Source organism: Mobula birostris, chromosome 4, assembly GCF_030028105.1.
Source record: "Mobula birostris isolate sMobBir1 chromosome 4, sMobBir1.hap1, whole genome shotgun sequence".
Lineage (NCBI taxonomy): Eukaryota > Metazoa > Chordata > Chondrichthyes > Myliobatiformes > Myliobatidae > Mobula > Mobula birostris.
The window spans coordinates 116,121,762-116,146,820 of NC_092373.1; the positions used below are offsets into that span (position 1 = coordinate 116,121,762).

General features: G+C 42.3%; 1 protein-coding gene across 1 annotated transcript in view; it reads right to left on the bottom strand.

Annotated features, from left to right (window-relative positions):
* Positions 1 to 18,854: 18,854 nt before the first annotated feature.
* The window catches only part of htra3b (HtrA serine peptidase 3b), a 40,949-nt gene continuing 34,744 nt past the window's right edge, over positions 18,855 to 25,059 (bottom strand). Inside the window, exons 9-10 of the mRNA XM_072254689.1 lie at positions 22,190 to 22,285; positions 18,855 to 20,556 (exon numbers count right to left, since the gene is read on the bottom strand). Coding sequence (XP_072110790.1) covers positions 20,391 to 20,556; positions 22,190 to 22,285 — 262 coding nt within the window. The 3' untranslated portion in view covers positions 18,855 to 20,390. The remainder of the gene's footprint in view (positions 20,557 to 22,189; positions 22,286 to 25,059) is intronic.

Here is a 25,059-nt window from a genome sequence, read left to right on the forward strand (position 1 = left end):
GTTCCTACAAGTGAACATTATCAATAGCCTGCCCTGGTCCAACCACATTAATGCCATGACCAAGAAAGCTCACCAACATCTCTACTTCCTGAGCAGGCTAAATAAATTTGTATGTCCCCATTGAATCTAACCTATTTTTATTAATGCACCACAGAGGGCACACTGATTGGATGCATAAAGGCTTGGTATGGCAACTACTCTGCACATCACTGCAGGAAACTGCAGAGAATTGCTCGGCATATCACATGAAAATTATTCGAAGATGCAGCATGCAAGAGAATTCCTAGAAGCGTGGTTTTCCATGAACAATTCTATCATCAAACACATAGACATTGATCCTATTTATGAGCCAATGTGGGCAAAATTCCCCACCACAACACGTGAAGTTCGTCACACAGCCAATCAGCAATGAGATCTCCTCCCCACATCACAACAAAGTTTCTGAAATGACTGATTGAGCTGATTGAGAAGTATATAAAGGCTAAGTATTCAGAGGACACACCACAATTGACAGTGCATTGACAATGTCTTCTCATGTAGTGATGAAACGTTTGCAAGTAAGTTGCAAAGATCGGAGAACAGCTCAACCCAAACATCGCATGAACTATTGTACTGTTCCCAATCTTGGTTCTCTTGGTATTTGTATATGTAATCTGTTTGAAATGGTGTAGTTTTGTATATCTACAATGCTGTTCCAAAGTAATTAGTTTTTAAAAATGTGTATGTACCAGATATGATGAAACTTTAGCAAACTCCCCAAGGCCATCAGGTTACCCATTTGTTCCTCAGCAAAAGTGCCACTTCCACCTGAACCCCCCCAGGTTTATAAACAACCAAATCTTTACCTAAAATTTAATAAGGTAAAACTGCTTTCTCTATCTTGCTGCATCCAAATCTTCCCAGTGTAGCAGTTAGCACAATTGATTTTCAATGCCAGTGATCACCATTCAGGGTTCGATTCCCACCACTGACTGTAAGGAGTTTGTACGTTCTCCTTGAGACTCTGTGGGTTTCCTCCCATGTTACAAAGATGTACATTTGGTGTTAGTAAGTTTTGGGCATCCTTTGTTGGTGCAAGAAGTGCGGTGAAACCTTGCGGGCTGCCCAGAGTAATCAAATCCTTGCTGATTTGATTTGACACATATGGTGTATTTTACTGTACATGTGACAAACAAATCTCATCTTTTCTATTTTCTATGACAATTGCTTTAAGAATTAGAAGATTCATTAAGTACCCAGAATTTGACTTGCTTGATTCTCATATATCAACATAAAGGGGCAAATCAAGTTGTATAAGATAAAATTAGATTACAAACTGGCCAACATTTTCTACCTTACTGGTTTTGGTGTCTACAGTTTTCAGCCAGGCAGCTGAACCATCGTAAAATTTCATATGAATGAACTCTTACAGCCAGCAGACTTGAAATTATATTAAATATTGACCCATGATTGACCTCAGCAAACATGACAACACAGGAACTGCCTACATACATTCCCAGACTTCACAGCATTTCGGATGAATGTGGTGCAGTCAAGAGAATTAAAGAATGCAACAACCAGCCTTTTAACCACATTTTAAATACTTTGTTTGAATTGTAATATCATATTGCAAACTGTTAGACAACCTGCTTGGGAAGTCTAAAGAAACTATAAGAGGAGCTGCTTTAAAACAAGAGGAGTGAACTGAGGTCAGAAGACTCTCAGCTGACACTTGGTGCTGATGAAACAAGGCAAATGATCATTGTGTCCAGTGCTCCCAATGCAGCCTCTCCTACCCACTCAGACTCATCAGAAATTGGGGGACCACTTCTTCAAGCACCTCCGCACCATCTGCCACAAACGGGACTTCCCGGTGGCCAAACATTTTAATTCCCATTCCCATTCCTGTTCCAAGTCGGTCTACGGCGGCCAAACATTTTAATTCCTATTTCCATTCCAGTTCCATGTCAGTCCGTGGCCTCCTCTTGTGCCAAGATTGGGTAGCCTCCAACCTGATGGCATGAATATCAGTATCTCCTTCCAGTAAACTAATTCCCCTCCCCCTTCTATTCCCCATTTAAACCTTTCACTTGTTCTCACCTGCCTATTACTTCCCCTGGGTCCCCTCCTCCTTCCCTTTCTCCTATGATCCACTCTCCTCTCTTATCAGATTCCTTCTTCTCTGGTCCTTGATCTTTCCCACACACCTGGCTTCACCTATCACCTTCCAAACTAACCTATTTCCCCTCCCCCCACCTTTTTATTCTGACATCTTCCTCCTTCCTTCTCAGTCCTGAAGAAGGATCTCGGCCCAAAATGAAGACTATTTACTCTTTTGCGTAGATACTTCCTGACCTGCAGAGTTCCTCCAGCATTTTGTGTGCATTGCAAGTGATCATTGTAGAGCTACTGAGAAGGTGATGAATACCCCAGACTTCTTAATGGCAGCAAAGGTCAGCTCAGGCTTCTATTAAGCAATACAGAAATAAGCCTCAATCCTCAATATGCCAGACTGTGCTAATTTTAAATCTTGGATTCACTTAAATATTTTATACAGGTCTCACCAAAGGGTGCTTTCTATGTCATTTGGTGTCACTGCACTGAACAGGGATAAGGAAACAAAAATTCTGAAGTGTTACTGATGCACTGGATTTTTTACTCACTGACATGTTGACAAGGACGGCAGTTCATGAAGAAGCTGTTCCCACCATGGTGTTTGGGAGGGAGATCCAGGATTTACACCCAGCACCAATGAAGAAAGGGCAAACAAATGGAAAACAAACAAAACGGTGGATGGTGGAATCCGAAGCAAGGGTCGAAATGTTGGAAGAACTGAGCCAGTCGTGAAAAGTGAATCCAGTTTATTGTTTCAAGCTGACCTTGTCTAGTCTGGACTAGATTTTCTAATCTAGTCAACTGTATTTGGTGTTCACAATGTGGCTCCTCTACACTGGAGAAACTGATCGCAGCCAAGGTGACCATTTTTGCAGGGCACCAGATCACAGTCCACAGGAATGGCACTGAACTTCTGGTTGTCTGCTATTTTCATTCACTATCTCACTCTGACTCCACCTTCTCCGTCCCTGCATAGTTGCAGCCAGGCCAATGAAAGTTCTAGGAAATACAGCTCATTTTTCTTCTGGGAACACTGCAGCTTGCAGATTTCAAGACTGAATTCTCCAGCTTCAGATAACTTGTTTTGCTTTCCCCCCTCCCTACTTGTGTCTGCAACAGCAATTAGTGTTTACTGAGGCACCAAGGAGAGTGATCAGTTAAAGGGACCTGGGAATACAGGGCCATAATTCATTGAAAGTGGTGTCACATGTAGATAGGCTTGTAAACAAAGTTTTTGGTACATTGGCCTTCATAGATCAAAGTATTGAGTTTAGCAGTTGGGATGTTATGTTGAAGTTGTATACGATTTTGCTGAGGCCTAACTTGGAGTATTTTGTGCAGTTTTGGTCATCTGCCTACAGGAAAGATGTGAAAAAGAATGAAAGAATACAGAGAAAATTTACAAGGATGCTGTTGGGTCTGGAGGACCTGCGTTAGAAGGAGAGACTGAATTTTATTCCCTAGAACATAGAAGATTGATTCCTGGGATGGCAGGACTTTCATATGAAGAAAGACTGGATGAACTGGGCTTGTACTCGTTGGAATTTAGAAGATTGAGGGGGGATCTGATTGAAACGTATAAGATCCTAAGGGGATTGGACAGGCTAGATGCAGGAAGATTGTTCCCGATGTTGGGGAAGTCCAGAACGAGGGGTCACAGTTTGAGGATAGAGGGGAAGCCTTTTAGGACCGAGATTAGGAAAAACTTCTTCACACAGAGAGTGTTGAATCTGTGGAATTCTCTGCCACAGGAAACAGTTGAGGCCAGTTCGTTGGCTATATTTAAGAGGGAGTTAGATATGGCCCTTGTGGCTACGGGGGTCAGGGGGTATGGAGGGAAGGCTGGGGCGGTGTTCTGAGTTGGATGATCAGCCATGATCATAATAAATGGCAGTGCAGGCTCGAAGGGCCGAATGGCCTACTCCTGCACCTATTTTCTATGTTTCTATGTTTCTATTGAGGGGAGATTTGATAAAGGTATACAAAATTATGAGGGCACTAGATAGAGTAAATGCCAACAAGCTTTTTCCACTGAAGTTGGGTGAGACTACAACTAGAGGTCATGGGTTAAGGGTGAAAGATGAAAAGTTTAAGGGGAACCTGAGAGGAAACTTCTTCACTCAGAAGGTGGTGAGAGTGTGGAACAAGCAGCCAGCGCAAGTGGTGGATGCATTCTGATTTCAACATTTAAGAGAAGTTTGTATAGGCACATATATGGGAGGGGTACGGAGGGCTATGGTTCAGGGACAAGGTAGTTTAGATTGTTAAGCATAGACGAGATGAGCTGAAAGGCCTGTTTCTGTGCTGTAGTTTTCTGTGACTCTACGACTCCAAGTTTCTCATCCTCTTTTTCTCTTTCAGTTTTAAATGGCACCTCCCAGTAACCCATCAATCATAACATTAATGACACCTTATACAGACAAAGAAGTTTTAACCATTTCTCCCACCTGAAACTTTGTCTATGGTTACCTTCCCATAGATGTCATCTGATCTGCTGAATATTTCCAGCAACTTTCTGTTTTTGATGTAGATTTTGGCATTTGCAGTATTTTGATATTTCCACTTAAAGGAGCTTAATTCTTCATTCAAGAGCTGCTCATCATTTCTATTCCTCACAGTGTCCTGAAAAACATCAGCTGGTTTCTCCCTCCTCAAACGTTGCCTGCTCAGCTGAGTTTGTTCAGTAACTCCTTTTCTAGTTCACGAAGGAAAGGCATATTATTTTCAGTTCACTGGAATGTACTGCCTGGTATAATGATGGAGGCAAATACATTAGAGGCTTTGAAGAAGCATTTAGATAGGTATATGAATATGATGAAGATGAAGAGATATGGACATTGTGTAAGTAGGAAAGATTCGTTTTTGGATTTTTTAATTTACTTTTTAGCTGGTTCAGCACAACATTGTGGCCGAAGGACCTTTTTCTGTGTTGTACTGTTCTATATTCTATGTTTTAATAGTTGGGCATCTGCAATGGATCTTGTAAATGGTGTACATCATAACCATAGCTTGCATTGTTTGTGAAATAAATAAATGCTCAACATTGTTGTGATGTGCGAATCGTGGGTTGTTTTGTGGTTGGATGGTGTCAAGTTTCTTCAGCCAAATCCCGCATTGATCCATGCAGGTTGTGGAATTATATTCAAATCTTTGAGATATTTTTAATGTATTTAATCTTATAATGGAACAAAATGGAACCTATAATATCCCATAGTGCTTTGCTATACACTGAGTATTTACATGACATGAACTATATAATGTCCTTGATTGTTATTCATTGTGTAACTAAGGGGAGGTTGATCTTCTGCGGCCTTGAGAAGTACAGCTTATTGAAGCAGAGAATCTGCCTGCTGAACAGATTACAGCCAAAACATAGCCTGAAAACTGGTATAAAAAATGAACTTTGTAAGCTGCAAATAAGAGAAAGCCTCCAGCCATAGGGGATGGAGATGCTTCTCATTATTGCTAGCAATTAACATGTCTCTGAACAGTTCCACTCTATGTGTTTTTTGGTTCTTTGTTATAAGACCCAGGAAACGCTCCCTGACAGGGTGTACTGTAGACTATTTCATCAGCTAACTGACTTATGCCCTGCAGATTTTGGAAAGATTCTGGGTAGTCAGGCAATGAGTCACTTACTGCAAGATATCCAATCTTGTAACCTGTCAGTACCTCCAGTTGAACTCTGTCTTTATGTGTGTTTTCCTCCTAGCTGTCAGTCTGTGGTTTTGTATTGCCATGTGCTCCTGTCCCCACTCCTGCTCTACTCTGGCCCCTGTATTACTGAGTACTCCATCTCTCGTCTGTTTCTCATTATTACCTGTATTGCTGCCACCTGTGTCTCATTGTGCTCCACCTATCATCTGCCTCTCTGTTTATTGCTCAGTGTATTTCAGTCCTGTGTTTTCACCTGATTGTGCCAGTGAATTTTCCTGAGCCTTTTCAGCATTTGTATCTGTACTGTCTGTCTGAGTATCAAATCTACCTGTTTCCCGATTTAGGTTTTTGGATTTCTCTGGCTGCTTTGATCTCTACCTGAACTTTGATGCTGACTTTGTTTCTACCTCAGGGTTTGTTACTCAATTAATATCACTGTGTGCACACTACTGGGTCTGCGATTGGATCCCTGCTCCAGCTCCCTGACATAGCCACAGTTTCTTTGTGTCTAGTCCAATTAAGATGTTGGTCATTGGTGCTCCCATGATTTTTATGGTGAGGGACTCAGCATGAACATTAGAGATCAACTTTATTTGCCATCTATACACTAAGTGGCCACTTTATTGGATACCACCTGTACCTAATAAAGTGGCCGCTGAGTATATGTTTGAGGACTTCTGCTGTTATAACATATCTACTTAAAGCTTCAACATGTTATGCATTCAGAGATGTTCTTCTGCACACTACTGTTGTTATTTAATTTCCTGTTGTCTTCCGGTCAGCTTGAACCAATCTGGGTATTCTCCTCTAACCTCTCTCATTACCAAGATGTCCTCACCCACCGAACTGCTGCTCATTGTGTTTTTTTTGTTTTCTTTTACACCATTCTCTGTAAACTCTAGAGACCATTGTGCATGAAAACCTCAGGAGGTCAGCAGTTTCTGAGATATTCTAACCACCCCAGCTGACACCAACAATTATTCCACAGTTGAGGTCACTTAGATCAAACTTCTTCCCCATTCTGGTGCTTGGTCTGAACAACAACTGAACCTCTTTGCCAGTCTGCATGCTTTTATGCATCAGGTTTCTGCCACATAATTGGCTGATCAGATATTTGCAATAATGAGCTGGTGTACAGGTGTACATAGTAAAGTGGCCACTGACTGTATTTACAGAGTATTAGGACATTGCTGTGGTGTGCAGTGTGTTGAAGCTACATGCTACAAAAAATTACAACATTCAACAATTAAACTCAATAAAGAATTATATACAGTAAAAATAATTATACAGTAAAATAAAAACCACATATGCATTGGTTGATTTACACTGGCTATGGTTGTTTCCCAGCACCTGCTGTACAAGTGTTACTGATCAATCTGTGCCATGTGTTACTCAGGTCTTCCTACAAGCAAGGATGGGTTACTTTATTTTCTCTAAACTGTTTAGGAACAGCATATTATACAACCATTACTAAATGTTCCAACTTATGTTTTTATGATTGATGGAGGGCCACTGATAAGTTAACAGATGATTGTTAGGCCTATAACAAAATCAGAATGTCATCATCATAGAGTTGTACAGTAGAGAAACAAGCCCTTCGACCCAACTCATCCAATTCAAACAGAGTCTATTCGAACTGCTCCCATCTGCCTGTCTTTGGCCCACATTTCTCAAATCTATTCCTATCCATGTTCTTGTCTGAGAGTCCTTTCAACATTGTAATTTAACCTACTTCTACACTTCCCCTGGTGGCCCTTAGGAACAAGAAACAACAATGAACTTGGACTAAGATAGTTGCCTTCCACCATCCTAACCTTTTACATTATGTAAGGTTTCACTGCAACCTTGGAGCATTTTCCCTTTGATGCCATTCATTTCACTTTCACTGGGACATCTTGATGATGTAACCAGTCAAATACTGCATTGAAGGGCAGTCACTCTCATGTGCATTTGGAAATTATTTTAGACCAAGTGTCTGATTAGGTCAGGGTTAAATGGCTCCAGTGGAAGAAAACCTAAGCATGAGTGTGCTGTTATTGGTGAGTTAGTGTCACTTGAACATCCTGTGCACAACAGCTTCTATCACTTTACTGTTTAAGAGTAGACTTATCAAATGGAGAATGACAGGATTGGACTTCTGGGAGTCATCGAATCATACAAAAGCACAGCACAGAAACAGCCCATCTAGTCATTACCAAACCATTTAAACTGCCTCCTCCCATCGACCTGCACTGGGACCATAGCCCTCCATAACCCTCCCATCCATGTACCTATCCAAACTTCTTTTAAACATTGAAATCGAGCTCACATGCACTACTTGTGCTGGCAGTTCGCTCCACACTCTAACGACCTTCTGAGTGAAGAAGCTTTCCCTTATGTTTCCCTTTAACATTTCACCTTTCACCCTTAACCCATGACCTCTGATTGTAGTCCCACTCAATCTCAGAAAAAGCCTGCTTGCATTTGCCCAATCTATACCCTTGTAATTTTGTATATCTCTAACAAATCCCCTCACAATCTTCTATGTACCAATGAATAAAGTCCTAACCTATTCAATCTTTGCTCTTCCAGACACGGCAACATCCTTGTAAATTTTCTTTGTACTCCTTCAACTTTATTTACATCTTTCCTGTAGGTAGGTGACCAAAACTGCACACAATAATCCATATTAGGCCTCACACATATATCACATTCTACTTCAACATAACGTCCCCTCTCCTGCACTCGGTACTTTGATTTTTGATGGCTAATGCACCAAAAGTTTTTGTTACGGCCCTAACTACCTGTGACACCACCTTCAATGAATTATGTACCTATATTCCCAGATCTCTGTTCTACCACCCTCCTCAGTGCCCTACCACTCACCCTGTAAGCCCATTTTTCCAGCTGGTCCAGATACAGCTGCAAGCTCTGATAGTCTTCCTTGCTGTCCACTACAACCCCAATCTTGGTGTCATCCTCAAATTTGCTGATCTAGTTAACCACATTATTTTCCAAATCGTTGACATAGATGACAAAACAACAACAGAACCAGCACCGATTCCTCTGGCACTCCACTTGTCACAGGCCTCCAGTCAGAGAGGCAACCATCTACTACCACCCTCTGGCTTCTCTGGTTAATCCAATTTACTACCTCATCCTGAATACTGAGTGATTGAACCTTCATGACCAACCTCCCATGTGGGACCTTGTCAAAGGCCTTACTAAAGCCCACGTAGACAACATTCACTGCCTTGCCTTCATGAACTTTCCTGGTAACTTCCTTGAGAAGCTCTATAAGATTGATTAGACATGACCTACCCTATTATTCACGAAGCCATACTGACTAGTCTTAATCACTTCCTGTCTATCTAACTTTCCTGAACACACTTAACAAACTCTATCTCATCTGGTCCTTTTACGGTATGGGAGTCCCAATCCATAAATGGAAAGTTAAAATCACCTACTATAACAACCTTATGTTTCTTGTGATCTCTCTGCAGATTTGTTCCTCTAAATCCCTTGGATTGTTGGGTGGTCTGTAATATAGCACCAGTAACATGGTCATACTTTTCTTCTTTCTCAATCCCACCCATAACCCCCCACTTGAGTTCTCCAGTCTGTCCTGACTGAGCACTGAAATGATATTTTCCCTGAATAGTAGCACCACCGACCCTCGCACTCTATCACGTCTAAAACAACAGGACCCCAGACTACTGAGCTGCCAGCCCTGTCTCACTAATGTCTACAATATCATAATTCCAGGTGTTGATCCATGCCCTGAGCTCACCTGCCTTTCCTACAATACTTCTTGCATTGAAATATATGCAGCTCAGGACACTAGCCACGTCATGCTCAACCTTTTGGTTCCTAACTTTGAGATGTGACCTCCACAATCTCTCTCCACAGCCTCTCCACTAACTATTCTGGCACTCTGGTTTCCATCCCCCCACAACTCTAGTTTAAACCCCACTGCGCAGCGTTAATATACCTTTCAGCTTCCCAGTTACCGTCTCCTTAGTTAATAGCAACTACACTCACTTCTGCCCCTGACACTGTTGAATTTCTGGCATACTGCTGGTGTCTTCCACAGTGAAGACTGATGCAAAATACTGATTAAGGACGTCTGCCATTTCTTTGTCTCTCATTATTACACTGCAGCGTCGTTTTCCAGTGGTCCCATATCTACTCTCACCTCTCTTTTATTCTGAAAAATGTTTTGGTATCATCTTTTATATTAGTGGCCTGCTTACCTTCATATTTCATCTCTTCCCTGCCTTATGGTTGTTTTTAGTTGCCTTCTGTTGTTTGTTAAAAGCTTCCCAATCCTCTAACTTCCCACTAATTTTTGCTATATTATAATGCCCTCTCTTTTGTTTATTTCCAGCCTTTGACTTCCCTTGTCAGCCATGGTTACCTCATCCTCCCTTTAGAATACTTCTTCATCTTTGTGATGCATCTATCCAGCACCTCCAGAAACTCCAGCCATTGCTGTCCTGAATAGAATATGGAATAGTACAGTACAGGACTCACAATATCTGCACAAAAACGATGTTAAATTAAACTAGTCCCATCTGCCTGCACAAAATCCATAACCCTCCATCCATTGCCTGGTCATATCTCTATCTAAATGCCTCTATTATGTCGCGATCTTAACGCATTCTACCGCTTCCTGCAATATGTTCCTGCCATCTACCACTCACTGTGCATATTTTAAAAAATCCTGCCTTGAAAATTACTTTCAGCTCTCCCCTGTTTCCTTAAAGCTATGACTTGTAGTATCTAAAGGTTCCACTTCTGGCCAGAAAGGTTCTGTCCACCCTATATCTGCCTCTTGTACTTTTATGAGATTCTATCATATCTCCCTTAGCCACTGATATACCAGTTTTGTACAGTACATCAGTATGTATAGATCATTACAATTGCATGATAAATGTAAAAACTAATCAAAAAATAAACGGACTGCTGTCCCTTATAGACAGAGGACTGTCATGCAAGATGTTAGAAATTACAAAGCTCCATTTAACTACAACTTGAATGTAAAACTTGAATGTAATGTTCTTCGCTTGGTAACACATTAAAGGCAGGCTATATCCATCCTGGAATGCAATGTAATTCCAGCTGCAGAGAGAGTACACAAGTTAGGAATCTGTTCCCTGGAAGTATAATCATTACTTTTATGTAGCCCAAGTAAGGCTTATTTCACACACAAGAATGCAGCAAATCAGCAAGGGACAATCACCGGTCCTTAAATAGTGCCAGTGCAGCTAGAAGACAGTAATAGTTTTCCTTAAAATGAGCATCCTGCAAAGCAACTTCAACTTTTACTAAAGACTACTGAAGTATCAGCCTGGATGTTGCATTTCTTTTGCAGTTGATCTAGCTCCAGGGAAACGATCAAAGTTCTGATTGACTAATGTGGACATAACAGAGTGAAGCTGATGAGAGCCTTTTTCCATTTTCTGTAACAAAGGAGGCAATTACCCTGTGCGACTTGATCCATTTAAGCAAAAGTCACACATCTGTGACTCCACAATCTGATGTGATAATGGACAGAGTTATTCACCTTCTAGACTCCTGCAAAAGAAATACAAGAACATACAAGTACAAGCTGAAGAAATTTTTCATCAGTTTTCTTCAAGATGCTTCTGTCTTAGAAATATAGAAACATAGAAAACCTACAGCACAATACAGGCCCTGCGGCCCACAAAGTTGTGCCGAACATGTCCCTACCCTAGAAATTACCTAGGCTTTACCCATATTTTTCTAATCTCCATGTATCTATCCAGGAGTCTCTTAAAAGACACTATCGTATCCACTTCCACCACCGTTGCCGGCAGCCCATTCCATGCACTCACCACTCTCTGCATAAAAAAACTTACCCCTGACATCTCCTCTGTACCTACTCCCAAACACCTTAAACCTGTGCCCTCTTGTGGCAGCCATTTCAGCCCTGGGGAAAAGCCTCTGACTATCCACATGATCAATGCCTCTCATCATCTTATACACCTCTATCAGGTCACCTCTCATCCCCCGCCACTCCAAGGAGAAAAGGTCAAGTTCACTCAACCTATTTTCATAAGGCATCTTCCCAATCCAGGCAACATACTTGTAAATCTCCTCTGCACCCTCTCTATGGTTTCCACATCCTTCCTGTAGTGAGGTGACCAGAACTGAGCACAGTACTCCAAGTGAGGTCTGACCAGGATCCTATATAGCTATAACATTACCTCTCGGCTCCTAAATTCAGTTCCACGATTGATGAAGGCCAATGCACTGTATGCTTTCTTAACCACAGAGTCAACCTGCGCAGCAGCAGCTTTGAGCGTCCTGTGGACTCTGACCCCAAGATCCTTCTGGTCCTCCACACTGCCAAGAGTCTTACCATTAATACTATATTCTGCCGTCATATTTGACCTTCCAAAATGAACCACCTCACACTTACCTGGATTGAACTCCATCTGCCTTGAAAATATGTGTGTGGTGTGGGGGTCGGAGTGGGGAATGGCTACACTTACAGCTGTTAATCCTTGCATGTTGACTAATTTGCATTTAAAAAACACAGCACTTATTTCAAATTCTAGTCTAAAGTGCAAACTGTGCCAAAACTATTTATGCTCTGGGCCAACTCAGTTGGCTTGTTGTGCACACAATCTTGGCTTCGTTCTGAAAGTCCAAGATCAGACACAAAAATAAAACTCCTTTTGTTCAATTTTCTTCCTTATATGAAGTGGGATGATTATCAGTATTGCAGAATATGATTATGCAATAGATATTCTATTTCACATTGTTGTTGGTAATCTTCTAAAGGGATGCCCATCACATAGTATCTGAAATTGTCTAATATCTTGTTAGTAACTGGAAAACAACTGCACTGGCTAGCAAAGTACATTTCTTAATTTACAATGGAGCAGATAAGATGCCTTAAGTGATTCAATTCTTTCCCAGAAGAATAAATATGATGGCTTAGAATTTTTCAGGCTCCTAAATTCTTTCAGGCTTTGCAATACCTTTGAGCTTCAAGAGAAATCCAATGTGCTGAAAATGTGTACTCCAGAACTAAAATATGTCTTGCCAATCTCTTCCTCTGCAGTTACCATAATGCTGTCTTATAAATAGAATGGAAAAGTGGTAAATTTGTCCAGACTATAACAAGCATCCTAAAGGGTTGATAAATTCGACATAGATAGAGAGGCAGTTACACCCAAGGGCACGGGAGACTGGGTGACAGTCAGGAAGGGGAAAGGGGTTTAAACAGCCTGTGGCCATCCCCCACAACAACAAGTACATCACTTTGGATTCTTGGTCTGTTGCATGGACCAAATATCCAAGATCTTCTGGTGTGGGAAGGAGCTAAAACACCATCCAACTCCAATTTACCTGGGCATGATACTGGATAGACACTCTCATTTGCCACCCACATCCAAAAACTCCGAGGGAAAGTCGGCTGTCGCAATTCCCTCTTGAAAAAATTAGCAGGCATGAAATGGGGAGCTAATGCTCACACACTTAGATCAACGGCCCTAGCACTGTGCTATGCACCTGCAGGACACCGTGCACCTGCGTGGGGCAGATCAGCCCATGCGAAAAAAAAAGGCCCATTGCTTAACAAAGCCTGCCGAATAATCACGGGCACACTGCGCCCCACATCCACTAACATCATTTACAGACTTGCAGGCATTGCTCCCCCAGAGATTGGAAGACACACTACAACAAAAATTGAAAAGGGTTAAACAGAACTCGGATTCACGACCCCCACTACATCATCATGTGCCAGTTTCCAACGGCCTAAGATCGAGGAAAAGCTTTGCTACAGTGGAGGAACTACCACACGGAGCATCCAGGATTGACCTCTGGCAACAAACCCAGAACCCCACAAAACAATACAGTGCAGGACCCCACAGAAATGTTACCAGACGGGAAACTGCTTGACAGATGGAAGTGGTGAACTCTCAACAGAGCGACAGCGGGAGTTTGTAGGACGGGAGACAATATGGTGAAGTGGGGTTTAAAGATCAGCGAATCTTGTGAGTGTGGTGAAATGGTGCAGAACATTGAGCACGTTCTGCACATCTGCCCACTCTCACCTGATTTAGCTGATACTGTCCTGCTCAACATCAACCAAACAACACTAGAGTGGCTGGCTGTCTGGTGTGACAAGCTATGATGATGACTTTGGGTACTGTTGGGGGGAATGACCTAGCAGAGGAAAGTCACAGCAGTCAGGTCTCTGGCACTGAGTCTGGATTTGTGACTCAGAAGGGAAGTGGGGAGAAGAGATAAGCTGTGGTGATAGGGGATTTGTTAGTTACAGGAACAGAAATGAGGTTCTGTGGACGAGAATGAGATCCCTGGATGGTATGTTGCATTCTGGGTGCCAGGGTCCAGAACATCTTGGATCGAGACCTCAGCTTTCTTGAGTGGGAGGGTTAACAGCCTACAGTTGTAGAGAATGTAGGTACCAATGACATTGGTAGGAAGAGGTAACAAGGTTCTGCAAAGTGAGTTCAGGTAGTTAGGTGCTAAATTAAAGGGCAGGACCTCCAGTGTTGTGACCTCAGGTTTGCTACCAGTTCGACGTGCTAGTGAGGCCAGAAGTAGGAAGGTGATACAGTTTAACGTGTTGGTGTAGGAGAGATGGCATCAGATTTTTGGACCATTGGGCTCTCTTCCAGAGAAGGTGTCACCTGTACAGAGGGACAATTTGCACTTTAACCAGCTAGATGTTTCTTATAGTGGGAGAATCTAGGACCAAAGGCCACAGCCTCAGAATAGAGGGACATCCAATTAGAACGGAGATAAGAAGAGATTCTTTTAGCCAGAGACTGGTGAATCTGTAGAATTAAGTGCCACGGATGGCTCTGGAGGCCAAGTTATTGAGTACATTTTAAACAGAGATTGATAGGTTCTTGGTTAGTCAGAGTGCCAAAGGTTACGGGGAGAAGAATGAGGAAACGGAACTGAGGAAAGTATGCTGAGTTCCAGGTACGATTGAAAAGCAAAGCCATTAGACCACAACTCCTGACTGGCGATTGTACAGTCTTTAAAAAATAAAATTTTAGACCTCAGAGCAAGATTAGAATACCAGAGGGACAACAGGGACTGTGCTGTACTTTGTTTAAAGGAAATATGGCTCACCTCGGCCATTTTGAACTATCTACCGTAAAGACAGAATAGCTCAGTCTTTTAAATGTTAAGGAGGTGGAACTTGCTTCACAATTAACTCATTATGGTGCACAGACATGGCAGATCTGTCTCAGTCCTGCTCACCAAAGCTGGAACATCTAGCTGTCAAGAGTTGTCCATTTAATCAGCCAAGGGAGTTTTCTGCCATTATCCTGGTAGCGGTATAGATTCCACCTCTAGTCAACATCAGGCAGGCACTGAAGGAGCTGAGTACCATGATCGGCAGTCATGAAACTGTGCACTCTGATGCTGTTCTGATCATTATGAGGAATTTCAACAGGGCCAATGTGAAGAAGTCTCTGAACAACTACCACCAACTTATCACTGTGGAACCAGAGGAGCCAAGACACTTGTACCCTGTTACACCACTATGAAGAACGCTTACTGTGCCACCCCACACCCACTCCTTGGAAAGTCCAATCACCTGGCTGTACTTCCGCTCCCAGTGTATAGGCAGAGACTGAAGACCACAGCACCAGTGGTGAGGTTCAAGTAAGTATGGTCAAGGGAGGTGAAGGAATGCTTATAGGGCTGCTTTGAGTCAATAGACTGGAAAATATTCAGTTTTTCTTTTTCAAATCTGAACAATTACACCACAGTTGTATTCTTCAACTCCATCAAGACTTGTGTAGATGAGTGCATGCCTCCAAGAACATGCTGGACATGTCCAAACCAGAAGCTACGGATGATCCAGGAGATTCCTCGTGTGCTGAGGGGTAAATCTGCAGCACTTAAGACCGATGATCCGAACTGTACAAGTAGTCCAGGTACAACCTAGGGACGGCTATTTTAAGAGTGAGAAAAAAATTCTGATTGAAGTTAGAGACAGAATCGGATGCACATCAGCTCTGGCAGGAGTTGCAGGCAATTACTTCCTACAAGGCAAAACCTAACATCATGAATGGCTGTGATGCTTCATTCCCAGATGACTGCAATCCCTCCTATGCTTGTTTTCCAAGGGAGAACAAAACCACACCTCTGTGAATCCCTGCAGCATCTGGTGACTTGGTAATCACTGTCTTGGGAGGCCGACATCAGAATCTCTTTCAAAAAGGTGAATCTCTGCAAGGCATCAGCTCCTGGTGGTGTACCTGGTAGAACACTGAAAACCTGTGCCAATCAACTGGTAGGAGTGTTCAAAGACATCTACAATCTCTCACTACTGCAGTTGGAGATTGCCAGCTGGTTCAAAAGGGTGACAATGATACCAGGCTCAAGAAGAACAAGGTAAGCTGCCTCAACAATTGTTGTGCAGCTGCTCTCACATCTAGTCATAGTCATAGTCATAGTCATACTTTATTGATCCCGGGGGAAATTGTTTTTTGTTACAATTGCACCACAAATAATTAAATAGTAATATGTAAATTATGCCAGGAAATAAGTCCAGGACCAGCCTATTGGTTCAGGGTGTCTGACCTTCCAAGGGAGGAGTTGTAAAGTTTGATGGCCACAGGCAGGAATGACTTCCTACGACGCTCTGTGTAGCATCTTGGTGGAATGAGTCTCTGGCTGAATGTACTCCTGTGCCCAGTCAGTACATTATGTAGTGGATGGGAGATATTGTCCAAGATGGCATGCAGCTTGGACATCTATTGTGATTTAGTGCTTTGAGAGGTTGGTCTTGGCCAGAATTAAATCCTGCCTATGAAGAACCTGGACCCACGGCAATTTGCATATTGCCACAATAGGTCTACATAGGATGCAATCTCACTGACTCTCCACTTGGCCTTGGATCACCTGGACAATAAGCAATACCTACATCAGGGCTGTTGTTTATTGATTACAGATCTCCGTTCAACATTATCGGAGTTCAAAGTGAATTTTATTATCAAAGTACAAGGGGTGATTGATAAGGTAGAAGGAGATGAGTTATACAACTCCCCCCTTGGAGGGTCAGACACCCTGAGCCAATAGGCTCATCCTGGACATTTCCTGGTATAATTTACATATTACTATTTAATTATTTATGGTTTTATTACTATTAATAACTCATCTTCTGCCTTAGGCCACGAACTTATCAATCACCCCAGCTGTGGACCACTTTCTGGAGGTCCAAGATGCCCACTTCTACAAAGAAGGGATCCGTATGCTCCACGACCGCTGGACTGAGTGTGTAAATGTAGGAGGGGACTATGTTCGAAAATAAATGTGCTAGGTTTTCTAAAATTGACTCCTTCTACCTTAGGCCACAAACTTATCAATCACCCCTCGTACATATATGTCACCATATACAAACCTGAGATTCATTTTCTTGTGAGCATACCCTCAGTACTAATCATCCAGCTGAAAAATCTGACCTCTGTACATCCTTCTGCAATTGGATCCTTGACTTCCTCATTAGGAGACTATAGTTAGTGAAGATTGGAAATAACATCGCCTCCTTGCTGACAATGAGCACTGGTGCACCTCAAGGATGTGTGCTTAGCCCACTACTGTACTCCACACCCATGACTATGTGGCTAGGCCCAGCTCAAATGCCATTGCTAATAATAATAATTGAGGTAGATTCTCAGATGGTGATGAGGAGGCGTACAGGAGTGAGACAGATCAGCTGGTTGAGTGGTGTAGCAACAACAACCTTACACTCAACATCAGAATGATCAAGGAATGGATTGTGGACTTCAGGAACAGGAAGTCAAGGGAACACAGACCAGTCCTTAGCCAGTGATCACTAGAGGAAAGGGGGAGCAGAGACAAGTTCCTGGGTGTCAACATCCCTGAAGATCTATCCTGGGCCCAACATATTGATGCAATTACAAAGAAGGCATGACAGCAGCTACATTTCAATAGGAGTTTGAGGAGACTTGGTATGTCGCCAAAGACACTCTCAAATTTCTACAGATGTACTGTGGACAGTTTTCTAACTGGTTGCATCACCATCTGGTGGGGAAGCACTGTACTGGATAGGAAAAAGCTGCAGGAAGTTGCAAACTCAGCCAGCTCTATCATGGACACTAGTCTCCCAGCATCCAGAACATCTTCAAAAGGCGATGCCTCAAAAAGGCAGCATCTATCATTGAGTGGCCCCTGTCACTTAAGACATAACCTCTTCTCATTGCTACCATCAAGGAAAAACAGATGCCTGAAGACAAGCACTTTATGTTTCAAGAACTTCTTCTCCTCTGCCATCAGATTTCAGAATGGACCTTGAAAGGCATGTACACCACCTCAATATTTTTTTTCTTTCTTTGCTCTCTTTTTGCAATATGTATATGTATATTCTTACTATACCTCTGGAATTCAGCTTCCATTCACCTTGGGACCATGTTGTTGTCATGGAACCAAAACTGATCACCCATGGAAAGATTATTGGTGACATGCTGCTTAGTGACACTCTCAATTATATCGTCAATCAATTTGGTGACAGCTGGGAGAAAGCAATGAGCAATTGGTAACTGGTCAGTTTAGGCATCTCCTGCCTTTTGTGAACAGATCTCACCTGTATAATTTTCAACTTGTTATGAATGCATGTGTTGTACTGAAACCAGACCAGCTTGGCCAAAAGTACGAATGGTTCTCAAACATAGTTGAGGCCTTTGAAAGGCTATCTAGCTTGATCTCAAGTAATCATTTGTGGAAGTGATTGATTGCTTTTCCTCTTGAGCAAGGGTTACCAACCTTTTATACATCATGGGCCTCTACCATTAACCAAGCAGTCTGTGGGCCCCAAGTTTGGACCACTTGATTTAGAGAGACCAACTCCCCCCAGAGCTGAAGACTGCAAGTTTCCTTTCTTGGCCAATCTTTCTCATTTTCAGGTGACACAGGGGTTATCTTCCAATTCTAACTCCTCTTCACAGCAAGACTCAAAGATGCATGACCCAAAAATAGAAAATGAGGATGTTTGAAGCTAAAGGCAGTTACTTGTACATGAGTTTTCCCTGTAACATGTCAAAGGAATAAATGTGAGTATAAATATGCATGGCAAATTCTCCAGTCACTACAGATTTATTATTTATGGTTAATGATTTTCAAAACTGTGGCAGTTCAATTGTTCACAAATAACTCTATCACAATTTAAACCTGTCATGTTATCTGATTACTGCACCATCACATCAGATAGTATATCTGCTCTATGCACTGCAGTATCGATTTGTTACTCAAAAACATGCTTCTTTATGGATGCTTACAAATACTTCACATGCTTTCTGTAGATGCTGTACTTCCGTATACACAACTTTCAGTTACAATTAACAATTCAATCAGTGTTTCAATATAAAATACAGTATGATCATTATTTAACATAACATTTTAAAACACGTTTTATAAATCTATGGGTTGCCTGAGGAATGCGAGTTTAATCCTTTGTAGCCTGCATCAACTTAGTGCTTTACAAGTGTTCTTAAGTTAATAAACTAGAATTTTAAGGTTAGTGAACTTTCAGCTAGTCAAAAAACTGATTCCACTCCAAGGCCAATTCCATCTTCCATTTTGTATTAAGGCAGAAAAACTGATTCTAAAGGCAGGTCCACAAATGCCCCAAACTAGTCAGGGTGCCTGCTTGCTCAGAGACAAGATAACCCAGCTGAACATGGGGAGTGTGGACAAGAGTGGAATTTGGTGCGAGAAGCAATGGCAGAATTCCATGTAAATTCCATGTGAATGGTTGTTATCAGTCAGTGCAGTGTTAACTAGGAACAATCAGTGGGAACCCATTGAGATGATTAGGTCGGGCAAGGAGTTGTAGTATTGCTGTATACTATCAGGGATAGGATATGAAGGCCCTGGCTTTCAAATGGTTTCTTTGTGATGTCTAGAATAACAATCCTGTTTCAGATCCACAAGGAAGTCCAAGACTAACCTCAAACTTTTCTATTGGCAAAATCTGGTCCATAATCTATTTCTTGATTGGTTTACTGAAGAGGAAATCCGGCACTACTTCTCTGCATGTGTTTTTTTTAAAGTAAAATCACAAATGTCATCAAACCTACACAAAGTTCTAAGAGTTTTCTACTCAAAAAATGGGTTAGGATTGGGACAAGACAGTAAAATAGTGTGCTCCAAGGAATTAAGTGGCAGCTCACATTTTAACTACATCTTAAACTCTGCCATTTGGTTTCCACTAGGCAGGGGCAGTTATAAATTGGGCTCCTTGATTTTCACGGCAGATATGGAAGAATTTTGATGCTCTTATTAAAAAAGTGCAGCTTTAACTGCACCAAGTGACATAAGTTTGCAGTTAAGCAATTTCTCTCTAGTAATAAGTACTAAAGCATTCATACAAACTAAGACAAGAATGCAAAGAATAGCATTTATCACTTGGAAGCACTAAAGATTTTAAATCTAAGATACTTTTGATCAGCCCCTTCTAGCGGATGTAATCTAGAAGGGTGCCTTTCTCTGTGGATGACTTGTACCATTGTAAACAGCTGTTTTGCTCCACTTAGCTCTCTGTTCCAGTAACTTTAATAAAGAAAACAGTTACTGTGATTACTTCAGGCTGGAAAGGGTTAAATATATTGGCCATGTTTCAGTCACATAATTATTTCAGGTTCAATGTTGAAAAGTATGTCTTCATTTCCCCTACGGACTTCAAGCAGCAGGGGAAATTCGTTCATCACAGCTTCCTGCAAATCATTTGTTGTCTTCATTGGGATTCCGTTTACTTTGACAATCACATCTCCATCTTCGATTCCACCCCTGATAGTAAGAGAATAACAGATTAGGAAGCTACAACAAGCCTATTGTTAAACATTTACTTCAACTGGAACGAGATCTTAATGTGTAGACATTCGACATGAAGTTCAATCCTAGTGGACACTGAGATTCATGCTAATAATATCACTCAAGTGATTTACTTATTTATTGAGATACAGCGTGGAGTTGGGTCTTCAAGGCGGGCCACTCAGTAATCCCCCAATTTAATGCTCGCCTAATCACGGAACAATTTACCTACCAACCAGTACGTCTTTCACTGTGGGAAGAAATCGGAGCACCCGGAGGAAACCCACATGGTCACGAGAACGTACAAACTCCTTACAGGCAGCAGCGGGAATTGAACCTGGGTCATCTGTACTGTAAAGTGTTGTGCTAACCACTACGCTAATGTACCGCCATGCGATATGCCAGAGTACTTTACATGTACAGTGGCACATCTCACGCTTGGTGTTACAGGTTCAACAGCACAACCGAGCTTGCTGTACGGACAGTGGTATAATTCTGTTGCTCGTTAATGCAGTTTCATGGGTACGAGCAGACACCATGGCCTTGATTTCAACAGTCAACAAGCTAACCTCCCCAGGCGGTGGCAGCGAGCGGGAGATCAAGCAGACCAATCCCAATTCCTCTTGCTTAAGTTTTTCAAACACAGACCACTTCATTCCACAGACTTCTCAATCGAAGAATATGTAAAGGTGGCCCACTGTCTGTCAATCCCTGAGGCAGGAAGATGAATCTGGCAAACACAAGCACTGAAGATCTCCCCAATGCCCTTTATGTGCCAGCAGAAAGAGTGCTCCCGTAGGCCTTCTCCAAACCAAATTTAGCTCCGATATCCTACTTCTTTGATAATGGCTCACTTATGCCCATCAGTCTCCTCAATCCTGATCTCAGTCCAGACACCAGTTTGTTTTGATAGCTCCAAACTTGCACATCTCTGGCTGGGGCTTCCAGCTACCAGCTGGACCAAAGGTATGGCCATCTATTTGCCTCAGAGATTCTAATGTCAATCTTGCATCCCCACCCCACTCATACTGAGTAACAAGGGCTCCTACAATCTTTAAAAGCGATTGGTCACTTCCCATGCCCCCTACTTTCATCGTAGAGCTGGAAAGTACAGCAGAAATGGGTAAAAGGAAAACTAAGTTAGGTATTTTGAATGACTTCAGATTTATGGAAGGTAAAGTGAGAGAACCTAACCAGGACATCTGCAGCTAGCAAAGGCAATGGGTGAGCATTTCAACAGCAAGAAAAGTATCCCTGGTCCAAATGCAAGGGACATTACAGAGGTGGGAAAAAAAAAATGCAAACTTAATGATGGAGCATGTGAGCATGTGGTCCAAAACAGTTCAAATTCAGGCAGAATCTCATGAAAAAGGATGCATGCAAGGGCCTGGAAGGAGGTGGGAACAAAGACCATGTTTAGTTGGGGGAAATTTCTATCCATTCAGTGAACCAATAAAACAACCTGACAACTTGAAATGGAATTTTTCAAGCATGTTTAAAGAATAATTCCACAATTAGAACAAGTAAGCAGGGGCTGCATCTGCCAGACTATCCGTTCCATTTCTCCATCCTTTACCATAGGTAATTTTACATTGAACTCTAACCGTACCTGTATGCTGGTGAATCTGGTATCACTTCATGTACATAGATGCCAGAATTGACATCGGGGAAGTCAGGGTTTCTTTCCTTCAATTCTTCTATTAGACTGGAGAAAAATAAAATCAGAAATAACTAAAATACACAGAGAACAAATAAATCATTGACTTTTCGTCCAACTTCCTTTTAAATCTATGAGAAACAAGTCTTCAGAATGTACAAAATTAGTGTCAATGGAGTCCAAAGGCTCTCTGATTAAAATTTACCAGTTATCATTTTTAGTATATTGGCACCATTTATGTTGTTAATGTACAACTCTAACTATGTGCTGAGAAGTGCAGGATTCCTTCCTGCCAATGCCTCCAGTCTCACCAATAACTCTGTGGCCTTCATCTGCTTATCTGAGCAAGCAAGAAAGAAGCAGTGAAGAGAGTGTTGTTGGTTTACCAACAGATCAACCCAAAAGGAAGTGTAATCAGCTTTGGGAGAGGTCCCAAAAAGGGAAAAATCAACTGTTTCTCGGATTTCCTCTTGTAACCTGAAATCAAAGTAAACATCACAGTTCAGTAGGCTCACCCTCCGTCACGTCCAGCTGGCATTCCCAGCACTTGCTAAGCCCTCCACAATCATGTCTCCAGAGTACCTGTGCAACATTGCGTTCCCACTTACCCCCAAGCTGCCACCCTCATTTGTGTCGTATAGAACATAAAGAGGCCATTCCAGCCATAAAGATCCCATCTACTTCAATAGGTCCTCTTTGCCATGGCTCTTCAATTGCTCATTTAAATAGATGTAGGGGGAGTACCAGCCTCAGCCACCCTGTCAGCTTGATAGTTTAATGGCATAAAATATTCTTCCTCATACCCTCTCTAAAATTCCAAGCCCTATATCTTAAACACATGCCTTCTGGAAGAGGCATCTTTGTTAGGAGCAGGCTTTGGACTATATACAGTACTCCATCGATAACCTTCAAAGTTTATACACCCAATCAGATTCGCCCTCCGCTTCTTCAGCTCGGAGGGAAACAAACCTGACCCATCAACTCTCTCTCTCCTCGTTTGGGATGGAATTTTCAATCTCGTCTGCACCCTCAGATCTCACTCACACTCACACACCAGAATGCCTCAGTCATTTGTAGCACACAAACAGTCCACATGATAATCATGAATATAACTATATATACAGTGCCGTGTGCTTAACAACAGGGTGGTACGAAGATGTTAGTGCAAAAAGAAATGCAGAAGTGACAGTGGAATGACTGAGAAAGCATGGGGTGCCACAGTAGTGTAACAGCACATTGCTGCAACAGCTCAGGGCATCAGAGTTCAGTGTTCAGTTCCCACTGCCGGCTGCAAGAAGTTTGTACATTCTTCCCCGTGGCCGTGTGGGTTTCCTCTGGGTGCTCTGGTTTCCTCCCACAGTCCAAAAACATACAGGTTAGTAGGTTAATTGGTCATTGTAAATTGCCTTGTGATTAGACTGGTGTTAGTTGGTGTTTTGCTGGGCAGTGCGGCTCATTGGGCGAAGGGCCTGTTCCACACTGCATCTCCAAACAAAAATAAATAAATAACTGTTGCAGCCCCGCCAGGAAGGGAACGTAAATGAGGGAGATGGTTCAGATGTCTGATAGTAGAGAGGAAAAAACTGTTCTTGAGCCTGTCATCTGGGTGTTCAAGATCTTGTACCTTCACCCAGAAGGTAAAGGTGACAACTGTGACAATGCTATTAGCTTTCCTGAAACAACACACCACAAAGATGAACATCGCTGGAGAAAGTAACAAGCCAGTGATGGACTGGGCAGTGACTCTCTGCAGGTTCTGTCAGTCCAGACTAGAGCAGCTGCATTACCAGGGCAGATAACAGATCAAATCATGGGTTCATGAAGAGAGTGCTGACTGTTAATAAGCACTGAAAAAAGAGCAGAAATGGCTGGCTACATCAGATAGAGGTGTTTTATTGCTCAACAGATAACTGGCTCATGTATACCTAAGCTAATTAGACAGTATTTTGTTGCAAATGAAAGAGCCAATAAGAAACACATACCAAGTTTGCAGAGTGCATTGGGTTTACTGGCACATGGTTTGCTTCAAAGTTTGACTGCTGCAACTAAACTCGCAGAAATGAGCTTTGCAGATACTGTGAAAGTAATGCAGGAACACTTGAACCAAAGCCATTGTTGATTGCAAAGCGCTTTAGATTTCATAAACAGAATCAAAAGGAAGTGTAGTCCATTTCAGTGTATGTGACTGCATTGAAGAGATTGTCTGAGCAGTGCCAGTTCAGTGATGAGCTTAATAATAGAGTGATTATTTAGTTTGTGGAATCTTACAAGAAAGCATTCAAAAACAGCTCCTAACTGAAGCATATTTTTATTATCTTCTTTTGCGCTGCTGGCGTTTAGAGCAGCAATGAAGGTCCTCCATCTCTCTGTCCTTGGCCATCTTCTCTACTGTGCCCCAGGTGTGGTTCAGGCATCCTCATTCCTGCCTCTACGGTACAGTGCCAAGTTGTCTTTGGTCTCCTGCATTTCCTCTGCCCTTCAGGGGTCCAATGAAGGGTGGTCTTGATGATGGAGTTTGGCTTCTCTCCTCATCACATGCCCAATCTATCTCCAACACATCCTCATGATGATTGTGGCCATGCCATCCTGGTGACACTGAAGAAGTAGAGTGTGTTGGAGATCTTTCTCCACCCAGAAATAGTGAGGTTCTTCCAGAGGCAAATGGTGTGGAATGACAACAGCTTGGCAAGATCGTTCTCTGTCACACACCAACACGGGGACCTGTACAAGAGTGTGGACAGAACACAGCTCTGGTACAGCTTCACCTTGGTGTGTACACTGTACTTGGTAGATTCCCATATGTTGCTCATGGATCTGAAGAC